Raw genomic sequence first — 27176 nt, forward strand, 5'->3', positions numbered from 1 at the left:
AGGCTCAGGCTTCAGCCTTGTCTCTCCCCCCCCCCCAACAAAGGGCAGTTTGTAAGTCCCTGTTCCCTAAAACTAGGGCTTTTATTTTACGTTTTGTTTGGGGCAGCAATTTTTGGGTGGTGGTGATCAGGCCTCAGCTGTGTCCCCCCCACAAAAGTCCATAAGTGTCTGTCCCCTCAACCAGAGGGCAATCCATAAGCCCCCTGTTTATTAGTTTTCTTTCCTTTTCGCCATTCCAGAGGGGTTTTTGTTTTGGAGCAGTGTTCCGCATGTTGCCTCCCATTCAAATGCAAACAGGCCCATGCTTAGCAAGGGAGACAATTCATACTTGCAACAAGTCCAAGCCCCTCAAAGAGGTGCTCCAGAAATGATTCCACCTGCAGTGCGGCCATGACAGGTCAAGAAGGTGGGGGTGGCTAGTGGCGGTGCTTGGTGTGGGTGGGTGCAGTGGATTCAGTGAGGCAATGATAGCCATTTAAGTCCAGAAGCACCTGTGGGACCTAATTTCTGTCCCCCACCACCGACCCTGTTTTGTTTGGCTGTGCAGGAAAATGTATACATGGTAGGTGGCTGACAGATGGCTCTCTGGCCTCCATCTGAGGAACTCCCAAAGGAAAAGCTTGCATGTGTGCAGTTGCTCTGTTCTGCTCTGCTTAGCTAAGGGCACCAGTTATGCTTGCTACCACAAGACCAGCTCTCCTCTCTCCAAATTTCCTCAACTGTATCTGGTCATTATTCATCATTAGCCTGACAGCAGATTTGGATTGAAAGAAAACCGCCACATGTTTTCCTATGGAGCTGGAATTTAATTCTGGGCCAGAAAAAGGAATACGTGAGAGACTAACATTTGATTTAAATACAGAAAACTTTATAGGAGCTTAAGGCTGTGATGTGATTCTTAAATACTGTATTCCGCATGTTATTGTGCAGATATGATCATCTGCTAGGTTATATGGAATGTATTGGTCACAGGCCATTGAGGCAAACAGAGTGCGTCTACATCCTTTTTAATGCGTTTTAATGTATGTATTTTAAGATTTAATAAATCATTAAAAGAAAACGTGGTTGTGTAGAAGGCCTTATTTTCCTTCAAGGTACAGATAGGAACTCCTCCACAGATACTCAATTAAAACATGAAGCAATTTAGTCAATAGGCTCTTTATGCTGATAGGGTCGTTCTTTCCCATCTCAAATGTGCTTCACCCATATATCAATCAAGGCTGGACTCTACAGTGACCTCCATGTGTCTTTTCTCACAAAAATGCAACCAGAGAACTCTGTACTCCATGGGTGCAGTGATATCCTCCATGGACTTGCCAAAAATAATCTCAAAACAAGCCAGCAGTCATTGGTGGCCCATTCCAGAAGTTCTTTCTCCTCTGCTCTTCTTTGAAAACTGTTTGAGAAGCATTTCCAAACTAGAAATGGAAAGACACTAAAATGCCCTCAAAAGAAGATTGGTTGATAAAAATTTTGGAATATGCTGAGATGGCAAAGCTTACAGCACTTATCTCCACTTTGCCGTGATTACATGTAGGATCTTACATGTTTCAATCTCAAAGTCTCCCCCCACCCACCCCGTCCCTTGACTTTCCTTTGGAATACTGTATAAATCTTTCTGTGGACTCTTCCCCAGTTTCTCTTTTCTTCCCCTTTTCAGGAGTGGGCAACTCCCTTCCCTCTCCGCCATTGTCCCTTAAGGGCTCACAGATCTTGCATAGATAAAGGGGACTAATTGTCTCACTTTTGAGACAACAGTGAAATGGGAATGGGGAGTAGTAGATCTCTTTTTAGAAACACCTAGAACTGCAAATATGAAATAGTGGATTTAGCCAAGAGGGGAGTGCGCCCTTGTGAAATAATACAAGGAAAATATGCACCTTCAAATCTCAACATGGGGGGTGGGGGTGGCGGCATCTGTGGATCTGGTCTTAAAAGCAGACAAGCCCCCATCAGTGCACTGTTTGGTCAGGTTTTACTTCTGGTACCACACAACATTTTCAAGCATGCAAGTCGTTCAAGGACAGAAAAAACGGCCTATGTTAATCGGGCAGGAGTTCGGAAGTTGGCACCTAGCCCATTGCCTCTGTATTCAGCCACTTAGTGATGGCATCCCGAACTTGCTTACCCTGCTCAAGATTACCCTACACAATATTTTACTTTGTTTCTTTTACACCCTGTTGCTGGAGCCCCCACCCCCGCTATGGGCATTTTTCCAGATTACTGGCTGCAACATTTCTCAAGATGATCCCAATTTCAGGAATAATAATTCAGTCATGTAGCAAGCAACTAGTCTGCTGTGGTAAGGCATGTGAAAGGAAGGAATTGCAAAGCACTGTTGCTTTTATAAGTTTCTCTTTAACGTGTGTGTTGCATGGGTGTGCGTGCACGCACACACACTCACTCCAATTGCTGCACATTTTCTCTAATGCAACAGGAATGCCATACAAACCACAAAACCCACAACATTTTCACACAATTATGCAGTGGGATAAAAAATATCTGTCACAGCCAAATATCCCTTTGCTTCCACTGAACATTTGTGGTCAAAACTAAGTAAAGGTGAAATGTGCCATCGAGTTGGTTTCGACTCCTGACAACCACAGAGCCATGTCTCCATGGGCAAATCCCCACCTTGCCATGGTTGTCTTTGGTAGAATACAAAGGAGGGGTTTACCATTGCCGCCTCCTCTTTATCACTGCTGCCTGATATAGTCTGGGAAACATAACAGCGGGGATTCGAACCAGCAACCTCTGGCTTGCTAGTCAAGTCATTTCCCTGCTGCGCAATTAGGTGGCTTATGCAATACTTAGAACATGAGTAAAGGGGTTGACTGCTGCCTCCAGCTGCAGTGGGTCAAGTCAATCAAAACAAAAAGAAAACAAAACAAAACGCTGTTTAGATCTACATTTTCCTTCGTAACTCCACTGCTACAAGGAACAGAGCTTAGGTTTTGTTGTTACTAGTGGGCCTGGGCACAGAGCATCTGTGCCTCTAGTTGGGCCCAGCTCACCTTCGCCACCGTCGTCCTGGGTCAGGCCCCCGCCTGTAGTGATGCTACAATGCATAGTAGAGAATTAGACAGGCACTTCTAGTTTTCCAAGTACACCTCCACATAGTATTTGTGTATTTCATGAGCCCCAGCATACTGAAATTTGTAGTTTTCCAGCATTTTTTGAACTGGCTACGTCCACTGCTAAATAGTTTTTGAAATATTAAAAGATTAACGAGCCTGACTTGTATTTTTCAGCTGATATTATGGTAAAGTTATCTGAAAGATGGGTATCAGATGCTTGGACAGGGGGCGCAATTTCAGTGCTTGCCCTAGGCGCTATTTTCCCTAGATACGCCTCTGGGTGCAAGGGGGCTAACTTGTGAACTGCCTATCTGATTTGAACCAAATTTGCTACTGCTGTAGGGACGTATAGGGACACCTCAATGGTGTAGTTCATGATGATGTCATCTACCCTGATTCAAGATGGTGGACACATGAATGTTTGAGGTGCAAGTGGGCTAACTTGTGAAGCTGGTAAACATCAATTAACATCAAGTCTCTATTGAAGACTTTTCTTTTTCGCCAGGCTTTTGCCCTGTAGTTTACCTATTTGTTTTTTGTTAGTCATTTTAGTTTTTAATTTAGAATGTAATTTTTAATGTTGCCTTGTTTGCATGTTTTTGTGCACCGCCCAGAGTCTTCGGAGTGGGCGGTATATTACATGTTTCTAATGAAATAAAAATAAGACTATAGTGAAAGGAAAGTAGGCAGATTAATTCTTACCAGAGCAACTTGTTCTGTTTTCCTTTTGCTCTGCTAACTCAGCAGCAGCAGTGAGGATGCACCGAGGAAGGAAGAAGTGGGAAAGAAGTGCAATGGCTGCTCATCTGGCTGAGCCAAGCCAGCAGCAATATTTATTTATTTATTTATTTGGCTTATTTGTGTACCATCCAAAACTTAAGTCTCTGGGCACTTTACAATAAAATAATAATAAGTACCGCAAAATAAAAAGGTTAAAACATTACAATAATTTAAAATTTAAAACAATGTTAAGCATTATTAAAAGCCTGGGTGGACAAATGAGTCTTGACTGCCTTTTTAAAAGTTGTCAGAGATGGGGAAGCTCTTATGCAGGCAGTGCATTCCAAAGTCTCTCAGGGCAGCAATGGAGAAGGCCTGTCCCTGAGTAGCCCCCAGACAAGCCGGTGGCAACTACAGATGAACCTCTCCAAATGATCCCTGTGGGTGACGGGGTTCATGGTGAAGAGGATGTTCTCTTCAACGCCCAGGGCTACGCTGTTTAGAGCTTTATAGAGCAGCCAGTGTAGCTCTTTCAAGACAAGAGTGATGTGGTCTCTCCCCAAGATGACCCAGAGATCAACCTGGCTGCAGCATTCTGGCCACTGCCTCAATCTGGGACACCAGGGAGAAGCTTGGCTCCAGAAGCGCCCCCAGACTGTGTACCTGTTCCTTCTGGGAGAGTGTGGCCCCATCCAGAACTGGCAAATAAAAATTGTCTCCTGAGTTCTGACCCTGCACAATAAGTTCCTCCATCTTATCTGGATTCAGTCTGTTTGTTATCCCTCATCACCACTTCCAGGCAGGCATTTAGGGAGGTTAGGCCTTCTCCTGATGATGCTGACATGGAGAAATAGATGTGGGTGTCATCAGCATGCTGATATCACCCTGCACCAAATCTCCTGATGATCTATCCCCGTGGTTTTGTGTAGATGTTAAACAACACTGGAGACAAAATGGAGCTTTGAGGTACACCACACAAAAGTTCAGATTTTGAAGAACAACAGACTCCAAGGCACACCATCTGGAACCTGCCCACGAGGTACCGTAGAAGCAGATCCGCTGCAAAGTGGGTTGATACAACAATGTGCCTGTCTTGGGAAGGGGGATCCATAGCTCTCTGGCTGAGGCTGTTTTAGGTCTGATCAATCTGGAAGCAGCAGAACTGAGAAAAAAACATGGCTTTTGTCTTCTGCAGTCCTAAATCTGAGGGATTCTCAAACTTAGGTCCCCAGATGCTGTTGGACTACAAATGGCCAAAGGCCATTGTGACTGGGGATGATGGGAGTTGCAGTCCAGCAGCGTCCTGTGACCCAAGTTTGAGAATCCGAAACAGACAAGACTATAGTTGCTCAACACACATTTCTTGTTATCAGAACTTCATCAGGCATGCTAGCGAGGCAGCAGCAGGAAGGGCGGGTGCCACCACGCCTCTCCTGGGAATGTGGGAGGGACAGCCGTAGCTATTATTTAGGTTCCTGGCTAGAGGTGATTTGGAGCGTTCAGAACCTTGCCAGCAAGGCTATACTTTTGAAAACCGTAGGAGATCGAGCGTTACGTGGAATAGCAGACGAAAAGCTCCATTTCCATCGTCCTGTGGTGGAGGATCGCGGCTGCTTCTGGTGAGATCTCTTAATTTCAAGTGGCATTGAAGTATAAATCTGACCTAGCAGTATTTCTGTTTCTTCTGATGAGTGAATAATCGTTTAGAGAAGTGACTTTTGTCACTTTGGAGTGGCACTGTAGCTGAATCTCCCGATCCTCCTGTTTTTCTTCCCCCTTTCTAAACTCAGTTTCTTCACTTCGTCCCACACAGGGATTGTTAGACAAACGGAGGGATTATTTATTTATTTATTTATTAGAGTTATATACCGCCCTTCCAAAATGGCTCAGATTAGAGCGGGAGGGGGAGTTTAGTTGCGGAGGAGGGGGTATATCTGAGTTCTGGCTGCTGTCCATTTCAGTATTTGGGTTTGTGGGGTTAGTGACCATCCGCTTTAAGCAATATGGGTGAAGAACTCAACGAACCAATTAAAGGTGCCTCTTGATCCAGCCCTGGTGGTCTTCTTGTGCTGGGATAGGGGCGGGGGGGCGATTAACTACAGGAAGAAAATGCGGGCAGAGAAGTGTGGAAAGTGAGGGAGAACGGCCCTTGGGCATTGCCCAAATGTCTGTGAGGAGAAAGGGCAAATTCATCGCTTGTCCTGAGGAAGGGATTTAGATTTTTGTTTTTTAAACAACCTTTTTCTATATCCCGCTTTTCCTCGAAGGAGCCCAGAGCGGTGTACTCCATACTTCAGTTTCTCCTCATTGTCACAACTACCCTGTGAAGTAGGTTAGGCTGAGAGAGAAGTGACTGGCCCAGAGTCACCCCGCAAGTCTCATGGCTGAATGGGGATTTGAACTCGGGTCTCCCGGTCCTAGTTCAGCACTCTAACCACTACACCACGCTGGCAGTGGAGAAGTGGAATGGTGGGCCCTCGACCTTCCTCATCTCCTTAATCTCCCTCATCTGCCCCCCCACCAGCCATCTGAAAAGGGGGGCTGGGGGAGAGCAACCCCCCCCCCCCCAGTGTCCGGCGATTAGCAGGGACTCCGTGATGCAGCTTGCAGCCGACAGGGAGTTTTCGTAAGGCTGCTGCTGCCGCCGCCGCCAATCACCCCCGCAGTGCTGCTCTTTTTCTCCTCCCATCAGAGAGCGGCGGCGGCAGCAGCGTGGTTTTCCTTTTCCCTTTCATTTGGCTGCCGTGTCTGTGAGGAGATCAAAGGCTCTACGGACTATCCGAGCCAGCCAGGATCACCACGTGGTGACGCGGCTTCTCCGGGGAAGGAGGGCGAGGGCAGGAGGTGCAGAGGTCGCTCATCTGGCTGGGCTGAGGGCTGGAGGACCCATGTGCTTAACACGCTTCCAGGGAGCAGGTCCGAAAGGCTATTGCGCCTCCCGGCTCCAGGAGAGTGGGGAGGCTCAGTTGCCCTCGGGATATTCCTGGCTGCTGATCTTCCAGACCTGTTCAGTTTCAGGCAAGAATAAGTGAGGAAAATTGGGGGGTTTTGTCCTCTCTGGCCCCGAACTCCCTGATCAGATTGCATCCATGAATTGCAGCAATCCCCTGAATTGCTGGTGCCGGTATAAGCGAGAAAGCAGACAAAACAATAGCTTAGTCCCCCCCCCCCCCGCCACCTCGTCTTATCAAGGCTTAATCTGCAATGCAAGCTAGCTGCGTGTTAGACGTGATCACCAACTTAATAAGGGCTGATAATGATGATGACACGCCTATGTGCGGGGTTGAGGGGAGAGCAGAGTCGCCCCAGGGAATCGTTTCGAAAACCGGCGGGAGAAGAAGCGCGGAGGAGTAGCGGGCAACACCTGCCTTTCATGACCCTCCTGTGCTGGTGGGTCACTCGTTCGTTGCTGCTGCTGCAACTAGCTATTAGTGAGATCTGCTATTTGCAAACGGCATCGAAGTATAAATCTCTGCTAGTGTCTTCTGACCAGCCAACCCTCTTTTAGTTAAGTGGCTTAGTAGCCACTTGGGAAGGCAACTGTAACTCGGTCTCTTCTTGGTTCCTCTCCTTTCCAAACTCAGTTTCTTCACCATTTGCCGCGTAGAGGTTGTTTCAAGCAGACTGGCTGAAAGGAGGGTAAAAGGATGAATTAGAACATTAGGGAAGGGAAGGGGCTTCTTGCGGGGGGGGGGGGGCGCGAGTTCGGGCTGCCTGTCCATTTCTCTCTTTGTCAGTCAGGCCATTGGCCCATCTAACTCGGTATTGTCTACATAGACTGGAAGCAGCTTCTCCAAGGTCGCAGGCAGGAGTTTCTCTCAGCCTTATCTTGGAGATGTCAGGAGGGAACTTTGAATCTTCTGCATGCTAGTATGCAGTAGTTCTTCCCTGAGTGGACTTGGAACCTTCTGCTCTTCCCAGAGTGGCTCCATCCCCTGAGGGGAATATCTTGCAGTGCTCACACTTCTAGTCTCCCATTCATATGCAACCTGGGCGGACCCTGCTTAGCTAAGGGGACAAGTCATGCTTGCTACCACAAGAGCAGCTCATCCTCTAATGAAAAGAGCATCTGAAAGGCTAATCTGCTCATCCCCTTAAGGAATTTTATCATGTGGCTTTTCTTGAACGTTTTCTTTTCAAAATAAGAGTAGGAGGTCAGAACCACAGTTAGTGCCATCTATAGAACATAGAAAGTTGCCTTAGCGTGTTAAGCACGTAGGTCCTCCAGTCCTCAGCTCAGCCCAGTCAGGCCATTGGTCCATCTAACTCAGAATTGTCTAATGTTTATCCAGACTGGAAGCAGCTTCTCCAAGTTTGCAGGCAGGCGGTTCTCTCAGCCCTAACTTGAACACCCCCGAGTTACAGTACTACCTGCATATACTTCATAACCTTGTGGGTTTCCAAATCCTTGTGTGTAAATCTTTGTAGCTATATCATGTCCAAACAACCACTTTGTATATAATTGTGCTTTGGCAACGTACTGTATGCTTTGGTAGTTTGTTGGTTCAATAAAAAAATCTTGTCCTAAAAAAAAATCTTGTCCTAACTTGGAGATGCCAGGGAGGGGAACTGGGACTTTCTACAGGCCAGCATGCAGATGCTCTTCCCAGAGTGGCCCCATCCCCTAAGGGTGCAGTCCCCCGTTCAAATGCGAACCAGGGTGGGCCCTGCTTGCTACCACGAGAGGAGCTTTCCTTCCTCTTAGATGGATGCAATAATTGGGTGGCGGGGAGCAGGGGCGTATCTATGGGGGGCAGGGGGGCACGTGCCCCGGGCGCCACTTGAAGGGGGGGGCACAATTTCTTAAAATTAAATAATTTTAAAAAATGGCCACCAAAAACAAAATGGATGCCACGCCTCGCAGAGGCCATTTGAGCATGCACAGTGGCCATTTTGTTTTCAGCGGCCATTTTTTAAAAATATATATTTTTAAAAATGACCACCGCACATGCTCAAATGGTGCCTGTGAGGCCCTAGAGGCCAGTGGGAGGAGGGGGAAACTTTGCAGACCCCCCACAGCCTTTAAGATGTCCCCCGAAGGGGCTACAGGTAATTTTTTTTAAAAAAATTAATATAATATGTCACTGTACACATATTCAGATTGGCACTATGTACAGAGAATAAGGGCTTGTGAATACTGAGCTGAAGTTTATGAGCTAAGATTGTATCCATTTGCTCTTACTTTGCTTCTTGTGATAAGTGAGTTAAATGTGATGTCTTAATAATATGGCTATTAATGGTCAGTTTGTCTCTGAATCAGTGTGAAATCCTTAGTATTAAGGCCCACTGGGAGTTTCTTGCTCTTTCTCTCATTTTTACTGTCTTTCTGAAATACTAGAATATATTCCAAGCAGTGACACAGTTTACTCTGCATATCATTTAATTATTTTCAGAGTATCTGGGAAAAGTCAAATTCTCCATTTATTTTTAAAACGTATGTAATTGTGATGCTACAATGCATAGCAGAGAATTAGACAGGCACTTCTTTTAGTTTTTCCAAGTACAACTCCACATAATATTTGGGGATTTCATGAGCCCCAGCATACTGAAATTTGTCATTTTCCAGCATTTTAACCTGAGCTATCCAAACAAATTAATGATAGCCCCACAATTTGGATAGTTTTAAAAAATAAATCTGAAGTGGTAGATAGGAGCTTGACCACATGTATGATATTGGTAATTTTTGTAATTTTTCAAATTTTTAAAATAAAAGTTTTCTGAAACATGTGTGTAAGTCAGTTGTATGTTGGGTGGGTGGCGGGGGGTGCAATTTCAGTGCTTGCCCTGGGCGCCATTTTCCCTAGTTACGCCACTGGCGGGGAGGCGGGTTCTGTTAAAGAAGTCAAGGATCGTTTCTCAATCCTACAGATCTTGAGCCCCATGTTGTTAATTGCTTAGGAGAGCAGTTTTCATTGTCATCCACAAATGGTGGAGGATACGCCTTGTAGTAGAAGATACGAAGAATGGTAATAAAATCAGCTATAGTCTGATTTTCAGTTATATATTTAATGATGTAAGAAACAGTTGGAATAAGCCAGAGCAGCATATTATTTCCATTTGGAAAGCAAAGGGCTTCGAGTCCCTGCTGAGACCCTGCAGCAAAATCAAACCAACAAACCAGGACTGTGCCTCTGCCCATCCCTGCAGCACTAACCACTAGTTCCTGCAAGTAGAATTGATATAAATCTGACAACAGATCCTTGCCTGTTTGTAGTGAAACCAGAAGTGCCATCATTTCCTAATTTGTAAAAGGTCTGGTAGCTTGCTGTTTAATTGCTCCATCTGATTTAAAGCGCAAAACTGCTTGAATCTCAGGCCAGCTTTTCCTGGCATCTTGATTCTGAAATTTGAAAGCTGGAAATTAGGAGTGGGTTTTCATAAAGATCCCTTATTCAATACAGTTTGGATCTCTGGTGGGAAAATAGCTTTGGATTTCACACAAATCCTCCCAAATCCCCCCCCCAACTGTGCCTTCAGAGTCGAAGTTCCTCATCCATGCATGTGATTTTGAACCCAAGACAGTTCTAAGGGTTGCCTCTCTGTTCCTGTAGAAGCTACACACACGCCCCCTCCTTCTATTCTGTATCCAGCACTGAAATGTTCTTATCTTCATGGAGGAGAGGTCTATCATCGACTACTAGTTGGAGGGCTATTGGCCACCTCCAGCCTCAAAGGCAGGATGCCTCTGAGTACCAGTTGCAGGGGAGTAACAGCAGGAGAGAGGGCATGCCCCTTTCAATTCCTGCCTGTAGGCTTCCAGAGGCATCTGGTGGGCCACTGTGTGAAACAGGATGCTGGACTAGATGGGCCTTCTTGGGCCTGATCCAGCAGGGCTGTTCTTATGTTCTTATGAAATCTGTTCTTTCTCTTCACCACTTACAGGGAGAGGAACACCCAGTCCTGGGACTCCAGCTAAGAAGAGCTGATTGCGGCAGAGAGGCAGAGAAGAAACTCAGCCTATTGGCATCCTGGTGTCTGAGCCATGGCTGCTTCCAACGGCACAATGAGGCTTCAGGTTGAAGTTACTTGCCCCATATGCATGACCCTTTTCACAGATCCCGTCATTCTAGACTGTACGCACACTTTCTGTCGACTCTGCATTGTCAAGTACTGGAGCAAGTCACTTAGCAACACCTGTCCTTACTGCAGAGCAAGAGTTCAGGAGGGGGACTTGATTCCAAACTGGAAACTGGCCAATGTGGTTAAGATCCTGAAAATGTTGATGAAGCAGGAAGCGGGAGGGCAGAGAGTCTGTGAGTGGCACCAGGAACGCCTCGGGTTCTTCTGCAAGGAGGATGAAGTTTGCATTTGTGTGGTGTGCAAGGAATCCAAGGAGCACCAAGGTCACAATGTGGTTCCTGTGGAGGAGGCTGCCCTGGTGTTCAAGGTAGGGACTCACCAATTCATGGACTGAGAAATAACTGGGGTGTATTTTGAGGGGTGCCAGGGCCGGACTGATGGGGAAATTGACTTCTAACATGGGGGAGGGACTGAAGGGACTCCAGCCTTGAGATTCCACTAGGCAGTAGAATAGCTGACAAAAATTAGGGATGTGCACGGAACCGCCACACTGCGGCCTGGCACCAGGGTGGGGGGTACATTTAAGAGCGGTGGGAGGGTTTACTTACCCCTCCTGCCGCTTTCCCTCTCTGTCACCGTAAAGCTACGAGTAATTGGGGTGGCAGGATACCTCCCTGCCGCCCCTTCCCCGATGTTGCTCTGGGGGAAAAAACTGACGCGCACGTCAGAGAAGCAAAGGACTACTGGGAGTTTTTTTTTCCAGAGCAACATCGGGGAAGGGGCGGCAGGGAGGTATCCTGCCGCCCCAATTACTCGTATCTTTATGGCGACAGAGCGGGAAAGCGGCGGGAGGGGTAAGTAAACCCTCCCGCTGCTCTTAAAGGTACCCCCCACCCCAGTGCCGGACCACCCAGGTCCGGACTGGTGCGGAGGCCTTTTCAATGGCCTCTGGACCGGTCCGGGCCCATCCCTAACAAAAATCCTCAGAGGAAGTGAAAGAGGGAAGGCTGCAGCCTAGAGGCCCAGGTCAGGAAAAGGCCTTGAGAGTCCTGCAAAAGCCATTCTTGAAAAGCGAGTTTTGACATGGAGATAGTAGGAAGGCCTCTACCCTCCCAAAACTCAAGGACCGTTAAATCCAGACTCAAGCTGGAAGAAGCAACCCCTTTATTTATTATAAAGATTTATACCTCACCTTTCCATTATTAAAACAATGAACGAGGTGGCAAAAATCAAATCATGAGATTTAATTCTAGGCTACTCTGGGATATGACATGATGTTCCTGTTGGATTCTGTCCAGTATCTTTTATGTTGTTTTAGAAGTTTGTCCCAGTGGGGATCCTGTAAAGAGGGGTTGGGTGGTGTCAGAAAGTAAAAGGGAGGGAAAGGAGAAAATGGAGTTGTTTCTGAATAAGATTATTTTATGTTGTGAGAGAAGGGGCTACAAAACAATTCCCCTTCTATATATATAGTGGATCATGAGGTAACAAGCCATAGAATTATTCAATTAGTCGATACCTGTCTCCCTTAATCACAGTTTTGATATGTAAAATAGCAAACCTCTAAAAAGGATTCCAACCAGAACTTCTTGTTTGTGTCTTTCTTCAGCATCGGATTAATGCCTGCCTGGAAACTCTGATGGATGAGAGGGAAAACACTCTGACATATAAAGCAGCAAGAGAAAGAGAAATCAAAGAGGTGCTTGTAAGTGTCACTATTCCTGGCAAGTAAACGAGTGCAAGAACCACTCTCTTGAAAAAGGGAATATAGCAGTCCCTTCCTTCCTGGCCACTTTTTAAAAAAACATCAAACTGTATTACAGAAGACATTAGGATTATTTATCCTAATTATTTATCCTCCCCTGCTAACTGGGCAAAGAGGCACCTTTTAATGTGGTGATTCTCTTTCTTGAGCAGGGGAAGAGGTGCTGGCCCTTTCCACCCCAAGCACAGTACCTCCAGTGACTGTTGCTGGTGTGTGTCTTAAGTTTCTTTTTAGAATATGAGCCCTTTGGGGACAGGGAGCCATTTTATTTGTTTGTTATTTCTCGTTGTAAACTGCCCTGAGCCATTTTTGTAAGAGCGGTATAGAAATCGAATTATTATTATTATTATTATTATTATTATTATTATTATTATTATTATTATTATTATTTCACACAGTCAGACAGGTGTTATTGACTGGTTTGTTTTATCCAGACATTGTATCCTTCCCAAGGACCTAGGATGCCAGAATTTTATTGTCAATATTGTTGCTGTTGTTATAGATATCGTCGCAGATTATAGGCTGTTCCCAGTAAAGCTGCTTTTTGTAATTGGCTGGTGGTGATTTCTGTGGCCCCTATGGTGTTGAGGTGCTCTTCAAGGTCTTTTGGAACTGCACCCAGGGTGCCAATTACCACTGGGATTATTTGGGTCTTTTTCTGCCACAGCCTTTCAATTTCAATTTGTAGATCCTTGTATTTGGTGATTTTTTCTATTTCTTTTTCTTCTATTCTGCTATCCCCTGGTATTGCTATGTCGATTATTTTCACTTGTTTTTCTTTCTTCTCGACTACAGTGATATCTGGTGTATTGTGTGGCAGATGTTTGCCTGTTTGTAGTCGGAAGTCCCATAATATTTTTACATCATCATTTTCTTCAACTTTTTCAATTTTATGGTCCCACCAATTTTTGGCTACAGGTAGCTTGTATTTTTTGCAGATGTTCCAGTGTATCATCCCTGCTACCTTGTCATGCCTTTGTTTGTAGTCAGTCTGTGCGATCTTTTTACAATAGCTGATTAGGTGGTCCACTGTTTCATCTGCTTCTTTACAAAGGCGGCACTTGATGTTTGTGGTTGATTTTTCTACTTTTGCTCTTATTGCATTTGTTCTTAGTGCCTGTTCTTGTGCAGCCAGTATTAAACCCTCTGTTTCTTTCTTCAAGTTGCCATTCTTAAGCCATTGCCAAGTCTTGGTGATGTCTGATTTTCCACTTATATTGTGCAAATATTGACCATGCAGTGGCTTATTTTTCCATTTTTCTGCTCAGTTCTTGACTTGTTCTTTCTTGTGGGCCTGCTTTGTTTCATTGGTGTTGAACAGTTTTGCATTATTGACCATTTTAAGTGCATCTTCTTCACTGTCCTTGATATATGTTTTTCAAGGCCTCTTTTCTCCTCCTCTATTGTTTGATGGACTTGCAGCATTCCTCTTCCACCTGAGCTGCGAGGGAGGTATAACCTATCGACATCACTGTGGGGGTGTAGAGCATGATTGATGGTAATGATTTTCCTGGTCTTACGATCTAGCATCTCTAGCTCTGCCTGGGTCCAGTCTATTATTCCTGCAGTGTATCTGATAACAGGTATAGCCCAGGTGTTTATGGCTTGTATGGTGTTCCCACCATTGAGTTTGGACTTGAGGATTTTTCTAACTCTCCTGACGTATTCACTTCCAATTTTTCTTTTAACTTCAGTGTGTGCAATGTTATCAGCCTGGAGAATGCCCAAGTATTTGTAATGTTCTTTCTCTTCCAGGTTCTTGATCTTGCTTCCATTGGGCAGTTCTATTCCTTCTGTTTTTCTTATTTTCCCTCTGTTCATTATTAATGCAGCACACTTGTCTAGTCCAAACTCCATTGCTATATCGTTACTGAATATACGGACAGTGTTTAGCAGTGATTCGATTTCTGACTGGGACTTTCCATACAACTTCAGATCGTCCATGTACAGCAGATGGTTGATTTGACTTGATGTTTTAGATGTTTGGTATCCGAGGCCTGTTTTGTTTAGTATTTGTGAAAGTGGGGTCATGGCGATTACAAACAACAGAGGGGATAGTGAGTCCCCTTGGAAAATGCCTCTTCTAATGTTCACCTGTCCAAGTGTCTCGCCATTGATTGTTAACTGTGTACTCCACATGCTCATTGCTTTTTAAATAAATATCTGAATGTTTTTGCTGACACCAGTTGTTTCTAAACATTTTAGGATCCATGTGTGAGGCAATGAATCAAAGGCTTTCTTGTAGTCCATCCATGCAACACTTAGATTGGTTTTTCTTCTCTTGCAATTTTCTAAAGTCATTTTGTCAATCAGCAGCTGGTCTTTTGTGCCTCTGGTGTTTGGGCAATTTCCTTTCTGTTCAACTGGAAGCTGTTTGTTAGTTAATAAGTGTTGCATCACTTCATCTGCTATTATTCCAGTTAATAATTTGAACATGGTTGGCAGACAAGTTATCGGTCTATAATTACTTGGAACTGCACCTTTTGCTGGGTCTTTCATGATGAGATGAGTTTTCCCAGTTGTTAGCCATTGTTCAATATCACCTCCTTGCAAAATGTGGTTGAACTGTTTTGATAGTTGTTTATGAAGGCTTGTTAGGTATTTAAGCCAAAAGCCATGCAGTTCATCGTCGCCTGGTGCAGTCCAATTTTTAATTTTCTTTGCTCTTTCACTTATTTATTCTGGTGTTATTAGATCTTGCATTTGTTGGTTACATTTTTTGATCTCTTTCATCCAGCCTGCTTTTTTATTATAATCTATTGGATTGTCCCATAATTTCCCCCAGAATTGCTCTGTTTCTTCTTTATTTGGTGTTTCTATGTTTCTTGCAGTTTCTCCTTCTATGCTTTGGTAGAAACGTCTCTGATTCGACTGGAATTGGAGATTCTGCCTGTGTTGTGTAGTTCTGGCTTCATATCTGCTAATCTTCTTTGACACTGCTGTTATTTGCTGCTTTATTATTTCCAGGACTTTTCTAATTTTCCTTGAATCTAGGTGGTATTTTTGGATCAGATATTATTATTATTAATTTGCTTCTTTTATCCAGGCTGCAGTGTGTGTGTGTGTGTGTGTTGAAACTGTCTCACACCTTTTTGAGGCTGATCAAAGTCTGCAAAACAAGCAAACAACCCCGCCCCCAAACTTCACATTTTTGGATTTTACAAACTGCAGACTATTGGGGCTCCAGCAACCTTCTCTATTTCATGCTCTGGGCTTTCGATTACCATCTCTTCTGATAAGGATTTTAAAATCAGCATCATATTGGCTATTTTCCAGTCCTCCAGCATGTAGGTTCATTTTTAAGAATAAGCTGCATCTTTTTGCTAGAGGATCAGAAACATGTAAATTACTAGCTTAACCCACGCAGACCACCTGCATGCTGGTGCTGGTATTTTTGTCATCGCCTCCCCCCACTTCCACCACAGTTTATCTGCTACCATGCCCTATGGGCCTTTGGGATGAAAAGTGGCTGACAGAGGGCTCTTGCAAATGGTGGCAAGTGGTGGCTGAGAGAGGTTTGCGAGGCATGCAGTTCACCTGCGCTCCTTTGCACCTGGGCCGGCCCTCAGTGATCCCAAGATTTCCTTGCAGGGGCTTGCATGCTGTGGGTGCTGGCACTGGGCTGGCCAGGTGCCATTGCTGCTTCCTCTTCCTCCTCCTCTGTCCCCTTGGAGAGTCACACCGCCACTGAAATATGGCAGCTGCCAGGAGTGAATTTGCCTGAGCATGTAGGCAAGCGAGAGTGTGCACACTCCTGCAGTGCCCTGATTGGTTTAGCATAGTGAGGGCGGGGCTTGCCACATACGACCTAAGGATGGATGGATGGATAGATAGACAGTCCTTAAAACATGACTCATCTTTCCATGTGCTTTTTGCAGGTGCAAACAGAAATAGAGAAGGAGAGGACAGGGTTTGTCTTCAGACAACTGCACAGCTTTCTAGAAGAGCAAGAGAAGCTTCTGCTGGCTGAAATAGAAGAGACACAGGAGGAGATTGCAAGAAGCGGGGATGAGGAGATAGCCAAACTCTCCAGGGAACTCTCCTCTCTTGCAGGGGCCATCCAGGAGTTGCAGGAGAAGTCTCAGCAGCCAGAAGATGAACTGCTGCCGGTAAGACTGTTGTAGAAACACTCCCCTCCGAATGGTGCTAGAGTGTGTCTATGTGTTTGCTCATTACACAAATTTTGCCTTACCTCTCTCACATCAAAGAAGAAGTGGTCTCAGAAGAAAAGGGTATTTCGTGGTTTTTCTCATGGCACAGGATTTGGAGCATATCATCTGGACCCTGTGCAAAACCCCTGTGCAAGTCACTGCTGCCTTGGTCGTCTCTCGACTGGAGTACTGCAATGCACTCTATCCCCTGCTAACTGAGCAGAGAGGCACCTTTTTAAAGTGGTGATTCTCTTTACTGAGCGGGGGGAGAGCAAGTGGACCTATCCATCTCCAGCACAGCTCCAGTGGCTGTTGCTGGTGGTATCTATCTTATGTTTCTTTTTTAGATTGTGGGCCCTTTGGGGACAGAGAGCACTCTCTCTCTCTCTCTCTCTCTCTCTCTCTCTCTCTGAAAAGCAGTATATAAATACTTGTTATATTCTATGTGGCATTGCCCATGAAAAGCATTTAGAAACTTTAGATGGTGCAGAAAGCAGTGGCCAAAGTGTTAACTGGAACAGCACTCAATGCAAATACAACACCAATTTGGAGTTGCACTAGCTGCCCATCCGTTTCTGGGGGCAAGGTTCTGAGATGACTTTCAAAGCTCTCGATTATTTGGGCATCAGATACCTTAAGAAACACCTTCTCCAAAGCAGATATCCCTGCCTGGCAAGATCTGCCAGGAGGGCTCTGCTCCACATGCTGATACCTTGAGTGATTAATCTTTCATGTACATCAGATAGGGTCATTTTTGTGATTGCACCCAGACTGGAATTCCCTCCTGGAGGGGATCCATTCTGCTTCTTTTTTTCTTGGTTTTCTGCAGACAGCTAAGAATTGCCCTTTTTTGTGCAGATCTTTAATTAGGGAGTCTGATGACTCACCATGTGGGTTTTATGCTGTTGTCTGCTTTGTGTGTGTGTATATATATAATTGAATTATTTGTGACACCTTTTGTAGACTGTCCTGGGGACATTTGATGAAGGGCAGTACAGAAGCATATAGACAAATATTCTCTGTCTGCTTCAGCTGCTAAGTTGAAGTAGAACTCCCATCACTGCATTAAAATGGCTCTACTTTGCATGATGGCTTCATTATACAATAAAAAAAGTTCTCTACACTGTGGCAGGCACTGAGTTCCCTCTTCTTTTTCTCTTTCGCCTCTAGGATATTTGCAGCATCTTGGATAGGTAAGTGGATCCCACTTCTTTCCCGTCATGCTTCATAGTATACTGAGGAGAGTCTAGATACAGGATGAAGAAAAGAAAGTGGCCCTCCAGGGAAAGAACTGAGGGCTCAACCCTCTGCTGGTTTCACAGATAAATATAGGGGCACTTTGGAACGTGTAGTACCTCTGCCTTCACCTCAAGGATCATCGTCCCTTTTCCTTGTGCTGAATATTGCTGAAGGCAATGCCTTCTCCCTTCTATACACAGAATCCACGGAGTTTTGCAATAGTTACCAAAAAACAAACCCACACTGAGGGATCCTCCCTCACCTAGGCACTCTTGCCACCCGGCTTGGAGTATGCTGCTTAGCAAAAGGGACAATTCATGATTGTTACCACAAGACGAGCTCATTGTTCTTGCTACCACAAGACCAACTATTTCACTGTAAAGCATTGCAGGGGTTTCCCCCACCCCTAAATATGATAAACAGAATCAATTCATTGGCTGGATCATTTATATTTTCAAAATCCAGGTGTTACTTGTGTGTACTGTTCTTCTTTCTATCAATAATCCATATAAAATCTCTCAGGATTCATTCCCAGTCTATGACCCTCAGTATCTGCATATCATACTTTAGTATAAAGAGGTTGAATGGATGGGACGGGGTGTGTGAGGAAATGGCCCTTCTCTTTTTCAGTTATCCTCAAGAGATAAAAGCACAGATATCTCTTTGTTTATGCATATCATATCTCATAACTCATATCTTAGTTCTTATATATATTCTGGGAGAGAAGAATGTTGGGCATTCAAGAGGCTGAAATAAAGAGAGGTGCAGTTCACCTGGGTTGCTTCTACACGGAGCCCTTTTCTCTGGAATTGACATCATATTCTCCCTCAGGTAGCCCAAAGAATCCAGATGGTGGCTGACATGAGAATTATTTCATTCAGTCATTCATTCATTCAATTAATTTCTATACCACCCTTCCAAAATGGCTCAGGGCGATTTACAGTTAAAACAAAACAACTAAAATCAACTAACAGTTAGAAGTGAAATTATAAAATACCATAAAAGAGCAACAATTAAACAATCAGAACAGTTTAAAAACCCTGAAATACCAAGTTACAACGTTAAAACCATTTACGACAATTTCAAAACCCTGGAAGGCCAGGCCAAACACATAGGTTATGAGGGCTCTCCTGAAAGCCAATAACTAATTCAAATTACGGATTTCTTCCAGGGGTGCATTCCACAGCCTAGGAGCAGCAACAGAGAAGGCCCGCCTCTGAGTCGCCACCAGATACACCGGTGGTAACTGGAGATGGACCTCCACAGATGACCTTAACGTGCAGTGGGGATCATGCAGAATTTCTCAAAATAATCCCCATTGTCTTGCAGGATGCACAGTTTTACAGAGCCATAATGCCCTGCCCAAGGGCTGCTATGGACTTGGGAGGCAAGTCCTAATGTTGTTCAGAAGTAACAGGTTCACAAGCAGTGTTACTGCATTTATTCCAGTAGTCACAAATGGAAAAAACTGAGGTAACGCTGTTTGTGAAACTGCTGATTTTTAAACCACATCAGGGCTTGGTTCCGAGTCTGCAGCAGCACCGCGGTGCAGTCTTAGAACTCCATACGACTGCACATCATGTCAGCCATTGACATTAAAGGGACATGTCAGGCAATGCTAATTGTTCCTTTAATTCCAGTGGGAATACTAAATTTCCTCCTCATGTCAGCCAAGGGCTTCTTCCACATTTGTCTCTTTCATGCTGGTCTTGTAGTAGCACTCATACATTGTCCCCTTTGCTAAGCAGGGTCCACCCTGGTTTCCATTTGAATGGGAGACTACATGTGTGAGCACTCTTAGATATTCCAGTTAAGGGGATGGGGCTGCTTTGGGAAGAGCACCCGTATGCTTGCATGCAGAAGGTCCCAAGTTCTCTCCCTGGTTTGTCCAAGACAGGGCTGAGAGAGACTCCTGCCTGCTAGTGGTATGCACAGAACTGGCACCTGCCTGTTCGAAGATGGGGGGGATATCTTTAAGGATGGGGGAGGGCACTCTCCCCGGTCCTTAAAGATACCCCTCCACCTTCGAACTGGCCGAATCACCGGACATGCAAACTGGTTCGTAGACCCATAAAAGGGCCTCCAAACCGGTTCGTGCACATCCCTACTGCCTGCAACCCTGGAAGAGCTTCTGCCAGTCTGGGTAGACAATGCTGAGCTAGATGGACCAATGGTCTGACTTGATATAAGGCAGCTTCCTATGGTCCTATGCTGCTGGGAGGTTGGAAGCCATGGTGGGGAGAGTTTCCTCCTCTAAGCATTTCCATCCATCTCTACCCTTCTGCCTCTGTCTCAACTTTTTCTGTTACTTCTCCTCACCTCCATAAAACTTTCCCCCGCCCCCCCTTAAAACTTCTGAATGGGATAGTAGGTTAATATTGTTTGTTTCTCTTAACTAGGTGTGAGATGGATCCCTCTTTGGAGCCTGTAGCTTTTCCTCTCCCACTGCAGTGGAAGACTGTGGATATCTTTAATATAGCTCCCTTTCTAGATGGCATCATGAAGCAACTTAAAGGTAATGAAGAATGGCTGCAAGGATATTATACTGAAATTTGCCTTGGCCTGGGTGTTTGTGAAAGGCTCTAGATTGTTTGTAATGTTAGTAGGAAAAAGGCAGAGGGGGCAGAGTTTGAATGCCAGTTGAGAAGATATTTGGGGGCATGTGACTCGCCCTTTCTGAGGTTTGCTTTTTGAAAATGAACGTTTACTAAGTACTTTTACCTTGATATTTTTATGTTGCACTTCCTGTGGGTTTTTTCAGTTTCTGGCTACTAGTTTTTGTGCTTTAATAGTATTTGTAGTCCCCCCCCCTAAAAATATTGTAATTTGTTTAAGTGACTGTCAGATATTATTAATTTATTATTTATTTATTTAATATCCCGGTCTTTCTCCAAGGAGCCCAGAGCAGTGTACTACATACTTAAGTTTCTCCTCACAACAACCCTGTGAAGTAGGTTAGGCTGAGAGAGAAGTGACTGGCCCAGAGTCACCCAGCAGGTCTCATGGATGAATGGGATTTGAACTCGGGTCTCCACGGTCCTAGTCCAGCACTCTAACCACTACATCATGCTGGACTGGCTACGGCAGTCTAGCCTCTGTTGGGCTGCTTGTGTGCAGCACCGGGATTGGGTGTGCAGCTCCCAATCCCAGCACTGCCCTCCTGCCCGACCCAGCTTCTAACCCTGGCACCAGGGTCATGTGACCAAGCTCACTGGTGGGAGGCCACGCTGTGTGCAGCCCGAGCATACCAGAGCCGGGTAGCAAGATTGCCTAGCTGACGCTCAATGCACCATGCTCCTGGCATGATACATAGAGGGGTGCTGGAGGCATTCCCCTTAATCCACACACCTGTTGACACTCTCAAAAAACTCCAAAAGGTTAGTGAGGCCAGATTTACTTTTGCAGAAGCCATGCTGGTTCTCTTTCAGCATGTTCCAGCCAGATTTCTTTCCGCATTTATGTGATGCTTCAGTTCAAATAAGGAAAGAATAGATGCTCTAAATGTTGTCAGCTGGTTTTGATTTTTGTTTCAAGATTTTTTGGAAACAAGATATTGGGATGCTTACTCTCCATTATCTTCCCCTTTTCAGACAATCTGGTATCTGGACATCAGCCGCAGAAAGGTAAATTTTGAGGACTGGTGGAGGGCCAAGCTCATAGAAAGGTTGGGGACTTGTCCCAAAGCAGTCTCCTTGCATTTTACTGGAGTCCCACACATCTGTCTTGGCGGCTCTGGAACCACAAGTGGTTCGAGTGGAATGAGAAAGAAGAATGAAGAGGAAATTCCAAGTTTTATTTTTCTTCTTTTGCTTTAGAAATCCTTTGATGGTAGATCATGGTACTGCTCTTCTGGATGAGACCAGTATCCATCTAGTCCAGGGCTGCTCAACTTTGGCCATCCTGCAGATGTTGGCCTACAACTCCCACAATCCATGGCTGTTGGTCACTCTGCCTGGAAATTATGGGAATTGTTGTCCAAAAACAGCTGGAGGGCCGAAGCTGTGCAGCCCTGATCTAGTCAATCAGTAGCCAGCCAGGCAGCTGTAGCCTACAGGGAATTCTCAAGGAGGGCAAGATGGCTGCAGCCCAATCCTGTTGCTTAGCTCCAGCATCTGGTAGCCAAAGCAGGCTTCGCAATAGCCACTCTCCCATTTTACCAGAGATGGGTAAGAGTTGTTTGACCATGCAGGGGAACTCTATGAGATTCAGTTCTTTTTCCTTTCAGTCAACTAATCAATAATGTGGGAGTATGTTGGCTAATAAGACATGTTTCTATATCACTAAGTTTTGTGGTGTGTGTTGGTTAAAAGACAGCTGTGAGGTATGTTGCCTCTGAACATGGAGGTTCCATTTATTGTGCTTTATTTATTTTTATATTTATATCCCAATTTATTGTGGCTGGGGATGATGGGAGTTGTAGTTCAGCAACATCTGGAGGCCTCCAGGTTGGGAACCACTGTTCCAAGCTGCCTTGAATGAGAGGAGAAGCTGGACATAAATATTTCAAATGAAAAATGGAAACCTGGGTCAAGGATATAAGAAGGGAATTATTTCTGTCCTTGACTAGCCTGCCACCAGTTGCTCGTGAGGTTTTAGGCAATCTCCTTGTTCATCCATCTTATTTGTTTGTTATTTCTCTTTGTAAACCGCCCTGAGCCATTTTTGGAAGTGCACTAAAGAAATCAAATTAATAATAATAACAACAACAACACCATCAGCCAATTACAAAAAGCAGCTTTACTGGGAACAGCCTATATTCTGCGACGATATCTATAACAATTGACAATAAAATTCAGCCATCCCAGGTCCTTGGGAAGGACTTGATGTCTGGATAAAACAAACCAGTCAATAACACCTGTCTGACTGTGTAAACAAGAAATAATAATAATAATAATAATAATAATAAACAATGTCTGATGGACAGGTCTATCAATGGTTACTAGACTGGTGGCTGTGGGCCGTCTCCAGCCTCAGAGGCACGATGCCTCTCAGTTGCAGGGGATCCACAGCAGGAGAGAGGGCATGCACATACCTCTTGCCTGTGGGCTCCCCAGAGGCATCTGGTGGGCCACTGTGTGAAACAGAATCCTGGACTAGATAGGCCTTTGGCCTGATCCAGCAGGGCTATCCTTATGTTCTTAAGAAGGAGGGCAGAACACCAATCATGAATGCAGTTCAGGGGGACTGGAAGGAGAAAGTAATTTCTCTGATTCTAGGTTTAGACTGCAAATCTGTTTCCTTTCTGATCCTGCTTCTCTTTTTCCTTCTCCCCAACCAGCAAATGTGACTCTGGATCCAGATACAGCTCATCACTGGCTTGTCCTGTCAGAGGACTGTAAAAGCATGAGATGGCGAGATGAAAATCGACCCAGTTCTGAGATCTTTGGCTTACAGCATGTTGTGCTGGGATGTGAGGGATTCACTGCAGGCAGACATTGGTGGGAAGTCAGTGTGGGAGATGAGAAAGGATGGGCTGTGGGAGTCGCCAGAGAATCAGTGAGAGGAAAGGGACATGATCACTTAATTTTGGGTGTGAATGTTTGGGCTGCGGGGAGGCAGGGAGATATAAATTGTTATTTTCCCAGCTACCTTCATCTTCCTCTATCCCCAGATAATCCTGTAGAGAGGATACGAGTATTTTTGGACTATGGTGGAGGGCAGGTATTCTTTTATAATGCTGACTCTGCAGCTCTTCTCTGTGATATCTCGGGAGTCTCATTCTTTGGAGAGCCCCTTCTCCCTTTCTTTATGGTGGATGTAAATGCTTCCCTGACCATCTCTCCCTGAAGCAGCCAAAGAGTGGAGAGAGATGGAGTCATGGAGATAACTCAACATTGCTTCAAGGCATGGGACCATCATGTCAATCCTGAAAGACCTTCTTTTTTCTTCTTGAAGGAGGCATGTGCACAACTCTCATTGGCCAGCCTGTGTGGATCAGGGCTGCACAACTTCAGCCTTCCAGAAGTGGTGGGACTACAACTCCCATCATTCCTGATGACTGGCCAATGTGGCTAGGGATGTTGGTAGTTCTGGTCCAGTAGCAGCTGGAGCCCCAAGGTTGTGCAGTCCTCTGTTGGATGAATTCCCGTTCTCAAATAAGCAGGTCCACCTGCTGATTCTTCTTTTAAAGGAAACTCTGTTGACTCTTTTGCATAATGGTTATTCGCATGTTTTGAATATCTGGAGATGTGCACTTCTATTAAAAGATCTCTCCTCTTGTGTCTCTCTTCTGGCTCATTATTTATTTATTCATTCATTCGATTTTTATACTGCCCTTCCGAACTGGCTCAGGGCGGGTTACAATTAAAAAACAGAAATCATTAAAAACAAAACAGAAATACAAATATAGACACCAATTTAAAAACAATTAAACTATCAAAACAATTAAAACCCTGAAAACCAGGTTAACATTAAAACAATAAAAACTAATTAAAAACCCTGAAAGGCGAGGCCAAACAGATGGGTTTTAAGGGCTCTCTTGAAGGTCATTAGAGAACTGGTCCTAGTTTATTAATTTATTTAAAGAACATTCTCTCTCAATTTGCTCCTTAAAAAGTCCTCAAGACAGCTGTTTTACATGAAAATTAAAAGGACATTAATAGATTTCTTGCAAAAATCCATGCTTCACCCGAATGGGAAAATAGGGACATGTTGGCAGGTATGAATTTCAAGGCGGCTTAAAATAAATAAATAAACAGAAATTACTGTACCAAATGAGAGAAAACAACATAATGTATAAGACCAAAAACAATATTAGTGCTCAAAAACTAAGGGCAAATATGAAAGTGGGCCCAAATAAGAAGTTTTAACAAGCCAATGGAATGCTGGCAAGGATGGAGCCAGTCAGATCTCCTGGGGCAAGGAAGATCTGGGAAGATACACACTGGAGTAGATATCAACCATGCTTCTGAAGGAGGAGGGATGCACTCTCAGGGGCGTAGCTAGGGGAGAGGGGGCCGTGTTCACCCCTCTTTCCAATGACCCCTTGGAGTGAGGAAGATAATGAAGAAAATAGGGAGGGGTGGAGCTGGGGGCCCGGGTTCTTTGAACCTATTCACTCCATTATAGCTACACCCCTGGATGCACTAGAGGGCATCCCTAAGATTTCTCATGGGGTGGGCAGTCCTCTAGATATCCTGGCCCTAAACTGCTTAGGGCTTTCAAGTTCAAAATCAGTACCTTGAATCATGCCCAGAAATGCAACGGTAGCTAGTGCAGTTGCAACAGAACAGGAGTTCTGTGCTTTGAGGATCTTAGATGCACTTAGTGAAGGCAGTTCCCACCATATTCTGGAGGACCAGTTGATGCTTCTGAGGGGTCTTCAAGCAGACATAGATGGCACTGGAATCCCAGAAATGCATCCAATGTGGAACGAGTGCAGCCGGCACATGCCCCTGTTGTTTGGCTGGGTGCCCCCAAGCCCTTGGCCTCCCTGCCTGTTCTCCCCACCAGGACCTTGTTTGAAAAAAGAGTGGGGAGAGACTTGCTCTGGGCTGGAACTGAAAAATGCCAGCCCAGCAGCTGCTCCTCATCACGGCCTCATCTGCCAATGAGCCATCAACCTCCCTGCGATGGTAATGGGGAGGAGGAGGGCCAAACATTTTTCCCCATTGGGAAGGGGGAGGAGGGACAGAGCCAAGCATTATCTCCGCATTTCCTCTGTCAGGGTCCCTCAGGGCCGGACTGGGAGCACTGAGAGGGCGGTGGAATGTATTTGGGGAGGGCGCTGGGTTTTGAGCAGAATGGGTAATTAAGGGTGGGAGTATTCACTGCTGCCAAGTGCGGGGGGGGGGGAGGGAGCAGGGTTGCCCCTGCGGATGGGGCGCACTGGGAATGGGGCGCACTAGGAATATGCCCTGTTGCCCTGTGGACCAGTCCGAGCCTGCGGTCCCTTCCCTTTCCATAGCAAGCCAGCTGCCAGGCTTTGTGGAGTGGGCAGAGGAGGACAGCGGGCAACCCTCATGCCTAGCAGGCAGACAGTGGGTAGGGCAGTGGCTGGTCCTTGCACCTAGCCGTCACCCACCTGCCGGACACAGTGGAGAAGGTGGTGGGCAGCCCTTGGGGACAGTGCAGGCAGTGGGGGATTAGATGGCTTGCACTGGGTTGCACAAGCTGCAACCCAGTTGTCAGATATGGGGCAGGGGCAGTCAATGGTTAGGCACGCTGGATCGGGCAGTGGATGAGCCTCGCACTCAGAAGCAACAGCTCCACGGCTGGGCTTAGTGGAGGAGTCAGCAACTGGGCCTCACACATGCAGCTGCTGGGTTCAGTGGAAAAGGCCATGTGGGTATCCCTTGCGCACAGCAGCAACTCAGTTGCTGGACTGGGCAGAAGGCAGGGCAGCAGGCGGCTCTTGTGCCCAGTAGAAGCCAAGTCTCTGGGCACAATGGAGAGTGCAGTGGATGGCTCTCCTGCCGAGCTACTGGGCATGGCGGAGAGGGGGGCAATGGGTGGCCCTCAAGCTCAGTGGCAACCCTACTGTTGAGCATGGTGCCGGGGGAAGCAGGTGGACACCCTCCCACCCAGCAGCAACCCATCCACCAGGTTCAATGGAGGAGGTGGCAGAGATGGTCCTCAGGAACAAGATGTGAGTAGCCTCACCAGAATGTTTAGTTAGTGTTAACATCCCCCCCCCACAACAACAACCACCAAACCAGTTTTTAAAAAGATCCACTGCAGAAAAACCAAACAGAATTGTTGAGGGATAAGATACTAATGCCCAGTAAACTCTCGTCATGCAAATTTCATGCTGTGAACATAGGAAGCTGCCATATACTGAGTCAGACCATCTAGCTCAGTATTGTCTACCCCGACTGGCGGCGGAACCTCGCAGCCCTATCTTGGAGAAGTCAGGGAGGGAACTTGGAGCTCCACCTCCTGAGCGGAATATCTTATCTTACCGTGCTCACACTTCTATGCAACCGGGGCAGGCCCTGCTTAGCTAAGGGGACAAGTCATGTTTGCTACCACAAGACCAGCTTTCCTCTCTGCGGCGACAAAGCAGCTGCAAGAACTGATTGCAAAGGGGAGAAAAATGTGCCCATCAGCTCCGTGCCCCTTTCCTGCTGCCAGCCTGCCTTTCCCCCTCTTTGTTTGCCTTCCGTTTTTCTCGTTTCCTTTCGCTTTGCTGCCGTGAAGAGCCTGGGTGGGAGGGCGGGAGGAGGAGCGAGGGCTGTCCGGAGATTGGTTGAGCCCGCCGCCGCCGTG

At 45.8% G+C, this 27176-nt stretch overlaps 1 protein-coding gene across 2 annotated transcripts; it reads left to right on the forward strand.

Moving 5' to 3' along the window:
• Positions 1–10898: 10898 nt before the first annotated feature.
• Positions 10899–24110, forward strand: LOC128343113 (zinc finger protein RFP-like). 2 transcript variants are annotated; one of them, XM_053291647.1, is made up of 7 exons: positions 10899–11184; positions 12424–12519; positions 16458–16688; positions 17901–17923; positions 20369–20484; positions 21560–21592; positions 23248–24110. In XM_053291647.1, the coding sequence occupies exons 1-7, from the start codon at positions 11014–11016 to the stop codon at positions 23754–23756; spliced, it is 1179 nt and encodes a 392-aa protein (XP_053147622.1). In that variant the 5' UTR covers positions 10899–11013; the 3' UTR covers positions 23757–24110. The 2 variants fall into 2 exon arrangements, with proteins under 2 accessions (XP_053147622.1, XP_053147623.1); XM_053291648.1 differs by lacking the exon at positions 10899–11184 and adding an exon at positions 12204–12298.
• Positions 24111–27176: the final 3066 nt, after the last annotated feature.

Source organism: Hemicordylus capensis, chromosome 2 (genome assembly GCF_027244095.1).
Source record: "Hemicordylus capensis ecotype Gifberg chromosome 2, rHemCap1.1.pri, whole genome shotgun sequence".
NCBI lineage: Eukaryota > Metazoa > Chordata > Lepidosauria > Squamata > Cordylidae > Hemicordylus > Hemicordylus capensis.

What these genes read in the sequence shown, in the direction of transcription:
- LOC128343113 (XM_053291647.1), top strand. Translation starts at nt 11,014, where the DNA reads ATGTTGATGAAGCAGGAAGCGGGAGGGCAGAGAGTCTGTGAGTGGCAC. An exon ending in GAGAAATCAAAGAGGTGCTT is followed by an intron (nt 12,520 to 16,457) that starts GTAAGTGTCACT and finishes TGCTTTTTGCAG; the next exon opens with GTGCAAACAGAAATAGAGAA. An exon ending in TGGACATCAGCCGCAGAAAG is followed by an intron (nt 21,593 to 23,247) that starts GTAAATTTTGAG and finishes CTCCCCAACCAG; the next exon opens with CAAATGTGACTCTGGATCCA.